This window comes from Vigna radiata, unplaced genomic scaffold, assembly GCF_000741045.1.
Source record: "Vigna radiata var. radiata cultivar VC1973A unplaced genomic scaffold, Vradiata_ver6 scaffold_433, whole genome shotgun sequence".
In the NCBI taxonomy this organism is placed as follows: domain Eukaryota; kingdom Viridiplantae; phylum Streptophyta; class Magnoliopsida; order Fabales; family Fabaceae; genus Vigna; species Vigna radiata.
In genome coordinates, this window is record NW_014541980.1 from 25,172 (window position 1) to 29,687 (window position 4,516).

The window sequence follows — 4,516 nt, forward strand, 5'->3', positions numbered from 1 at the left end:
TCTTCCAATCATACTCCATTCACATTCTACTCACACTCAACTACATCCTACTAACATTTGATCCAACTCAAACATACAATTGTGATACACAATTCTCAAAACCGCTCTTAACTTGAGCATCAGAGTGCCTTTTGCAGGTACCTCCCCTTTCTAGTTAAGAAGTCTATCGAGCGGCTCAGCCCAAAGGCAACCGAGCGTTAAAGTTGAAGGAAGGTGAGCTGCTCAAACTACTTAGGCGTTCGCAAGCAAGGAAGACACGTCAAAAAAGATTAGTGTCTCGGTCCTATAAAATATCTACGAAACAATATGTATTACTAAAAACTAATAAAAGTGATTAATTAACTATTTAAGTTTATTTTATTTATTTGCTAAGAGAATATAATAGTTATCATTATTAAATACCAACAATGAATGATATTAATAGAACGATTTTTTTCTGCTACAAAAATTTAAGAACGGCTGATTTCAATTAATCCAAATAACTATTCTTTTGGTATGCCAATTTGTTCGAATATTTTTTTTTTAACTTTTAATTTTTTTAATTTTTTTTTTTTAATTTATGAGGAAAACCAATTAACTGAAATAACTGATTATCTTTAATTAAATTATCATATTATAGGGTGTTTTAAACCGCGTTTTCTGTGGTAGCATAGAAAAACCGGGACTCGTTTTGACTCAAAACAAAAGAAAATTGTATTTGAACTCTTAGATTTTGCATCTTCAATCCTTTATCTATTCTCGCCACTCTCGCCACTCTCGCCGAATAGATCCGGGCAAATTGGGAACTCGGCATTCGTCAACCCTACAATTATGGACTACCGCAACAAACTCGTTCTCGCTCCCATGGTTCGCGTTGTGAGTTCAACTTCCTTTTCATTCTTTCTAAACTACCATTTTCAACTTCCAAACCAAACCGCAACATTCATATCGTTATATCTACCTTTTTTTTTGTTTTCTAACTTTGTTTGGTAGGGCACTCTCCCATTTAGATTACTAGCTGCTCAATATGGTGCAGATATCACTTACGGTGAGGAAATCATTGATCATAAGATGCTCAAGTGCGAGCGTCGAATCAACGGTACACAACTACGCTTTTTTCTGTCTCTCAATTGCACCCTATACAGCTTTTATACTATTTTCTACTTGGCCCAGTTTTAGATGAATAAACTGTGCTAGAATTCGGTTCTACTGTTGTATACATGCGCATAATGAAATGAAATAGTGGTGATGAATGTCAATGCTTATTTATTTTTTACGGTGGCAAGATGTCAACCGCTAAGATTTTTATTGGAACTGTTGGAGAGATAGCTAATCATTCATCTGCCTGTGGTTTTTCTTATTTAGATTGAATATACTAAGAAACATATTTTTTTTTTCATAATTCTTTGTCAGAACTCATTGGATGCACTGATTTTGTGGAGAAGGGAACAGATAGTGTTGTTTTTAGAACCTGCAATGAAGAAAAGGATAGGGTTGTATTTCAAATAGGCACATCCGATGCTGTGAGAGCCCTAACTGCTGCTCAGTTAGTGTAAGTTAATTGTGTATTTCGGTTCCCTCTTTACGCTGAAGTTGATATACCCGTTTTGCTTTTACTTCTCTGTATGAAATAGTTGTGCGCTGTACATACTTTTTATTGATTGATATCCCAATGGGGTCAGTTATGTCCTGTAGGAAAAAACACGTCCAGTGAGTGAGATGTGGCTTGGCTGATATTGTTGTGGTTGGTTCTTAATGTTTTTTTATTTTATTTTTTATTTTTTTTATTGATCTTAGTATATATAAGACTGAAAAGTGAAAACCTATTCAGATATAGATTAAAATGTTGGTGTCTTAGACATAGTAACGATTTGCTGGAAGATCTTTTTATCTCCCAATTCCAAATATATAGACCCACTAACAGATTTAATATTCTGTTTTGAAGTATGTATGCTTTCTTATGTGAACCGAAGTTGCTGTACAGGATCATTACATGTAGCTTTTCTGCACTGAAGAAGCAATTTATTTAAGTGTTTATTTTTTTAATTTTTATATGCTATGACTGGCTACAGGTGTAATGATGTCGCTGCCATAGATATTAACATGGGTTGCCCGAAGTCATTTTCTGTGAGTGGTGGGATGGGTGCTGCTCTGCTGTCCAAACCAGAGCTTATTCATGATGTAAGTCTTTATAATCTGTTGTATTTCTGATTGTGCTTCTTTAACATGTTTGAATCTTTTCTCTTTAAAATACCAGATCTTAACAACATTAAGGAGGAATTTGAACACACCCGTAACTTGTAAGATCCGACTCTTAAAATCACCACATGACACTGTGGAATTGGCCAGAAGAATTGAGAAAACTGGTGTTTCTGCTCTTGCAGTCCATGGACGGTAATCTCTAATTCTTAAAACTTTTCCCTGGGACTTTCTTTCTCTAGTGTAAACTAATATTTGTGTTTTGCTTTCAAAAGACAGTATTTCTTGTTTCAATTAACTTATTAGATGGTTAAATAGACAATTATTGTTATTAGGATCTATCACAATTCTATCATTCGTCTACCTTATACCGTTTTATGTTGTGCACTGACTATTTATACAAATTTTGTCTTTAATCTGGGCTTGGGATGATATACAATGTTTAATTGAAGAACGGAAAAGGCTTGTTTCATTGTTTTCATACAATTAGGATATGTAGGCCAAACCATCATGACAAGTTTTTGTCAGAGGACATTCAAAGTATCTTATTGGGAGAGAATGCAACAGCGTAAGGCTTGATCTACTTGTGATGAATTGTCTGATGTCACTATGCTCAATCAAAAACCAAATCCCAGGGGATATTATGTTAGTACATTGAAACTTGATATTTAGGTGCAGTAATTGAATGGAAACTGCAGCAAAAGTTGTCCTATTGTTGTAACAGCTCCTACAGGGAATATGATAGGAATAAGAAAAGGTGGTTAGTGTATGAGAGAAGGAATAAGTGTAACTGAATATAACAAACTAACTGTCTAGGACAATTAAGGGGGGGAGCGTGTAAGATTGTATAAATACTGGCTGGTTAGAAGGGATATGGGTTGTTGATTGTTTAGATTGTTAACGGGTCCTTACCTGTTGAAGAGGGTTATGCCTCTGAGTTCTGTCTGTACAAACCTGTTACTGTGAATACAATTGATTTCTTCCAATCTTTCTGTGTTTCTTGGAGTGAAGGTGAGAGTTGCTATTAGGTTCGCAAGTCTGGAACCTAACATTTGGTCCGACCTGCCGGATCCCCAATCGGAGTGTTATCGCACGTAGAGATGGAGGGAAGAATGGTGGTAGTCGAAGGGCACTTAGAGGCGGTCGAAGTGGCAATTGCCGAGACGAAAGCTGATACGGGGGCGTTGCGACAAGAGACGGCGGCGATACGCCAGGACGTCCAGGCAATCTTGAAGGCGCTTGGAGAACGTCAACACAATAACCACGGGAAGCAACAGAGGGAGAGTGAGTCGTCGGTGAACGATAATGGTGGTGTTCCAAGCGGCGGAGGGGGAAGAAGTGGAGACGGTAACCAAGGGGGTATGAGCCAATGGAGGAAGCGAGTCGAATTACCTGTCTTTGAGGGGGGCGAACCTTGGGTATGGATAGGCAGAGCGGAGAAATTTTTCGAAGTACAGAAGGTGGCAGAGGAGGAGAAACTGGAACTGGCCTTTATCAGTATGGATGGTTACGCCGGAAGCTGGTTCCGATTCTGGCGGGAGAAAACCAAGAACCTTTCTTGGGATGGGTTGAAGAGAGCTCTGGGCATCCGTTTTGGAGGAGGAACACGAGGAACGGTGTATGAAAGGCTGTCAACCATACGACAGTCGGGATCGGTGGAGGAGTACATATGCGACTTTGAAGTTCTGGTGGGGCAGACGACCCAGATACCCGAGGACCAAATCATGGGGTATTTCCTGTCCGGTCTAAGGGAAGAGGTGGGCGATCATGTCCGGCCACATGACCCACCGGATTTGATGACCGCCATGCGAGTGGCGAGGGATGTGGAGAAATTGTGCACGAAGACCGGAGGAGGGTAGTTATCCAAGAATCAAAATTCTTGGGGGAAGGCATTGGGTTCGGTGACGCGAGTTGACCCAAACCGAGAGGCGACGGTGCGAGGAGGAACGGCGGAAAGTGTGGGGTCTAGTAACAAAGACGCGACCCAAGGATGGAATAAGGGGCAGGCTACCAGCGGCGGAGGTGATCGGAATGTTCGTTGTTTCAGATGCGGCGGACCCTTTAGCCCCGACCATCGCTGCCCAGAGAGGGGTCTTAAAATGCTAATTGTGGTAGAGGAAGAGGAAGAGGTCGAAGGCGAAGAAGTGACAGAGACGAACCTTGCGACGATGGAGTTGTCGGCGCTGTCCGCCGGCGGGCTGACGACACCAAAGACAATGAAGTTACGAGGACAAATCGGACAAAGAGAGGTATTAATTTTAATTGATAGTGGTGCGAGCCACAATTTCATTGATCGACGGGTGGTGGAGGAATTGCGGATGACGGTGACAAAAACACA

General features: G+C 40.5%; 1 protein-coding gene across 2 annotated transcripts in view; it reads left to right on the forward strand.

The window, feature by feature from the left end:
• Window positions 1-644: 644 nt before the first annotated feature.
• Window positions 645-4,516, forward strand: part of LOC106778712 (tRNA-dihydrouridine(20) synthase [NAD(P)+]-like) — a 19,340-nt gene continuing 15,468 nt past the window's right edge. Inside the window, exons 1-5 of one of the 2 annotated variants that reach the window (XM_014666700.2) lie at window positions 645-855; window positions 973-1,078; window positions 1,393-1,531; window positions 2,052-2,160; window positions 2,237-2,373. In XM_014666700.2, the coding sequence (XP_014522186.1) occupies window positions 811-855; window positions 973-1,078; window positions 1,393-1,531; window positions 2,052-2,160; window positions 2,237-2,373 (536 nt within the window). In that variant the 5' untranslated portion in view covers window positions 645-810. The remainder of the gene's footprint in view (window positions 856-972; window positions 1,079-1,392; window positions 1,532-2,051; window positions 2,161-2,236; window positions 2,374-4,516) is intronic. The other variant, XM_014666702.2, reaches the window with a different exon arrangement.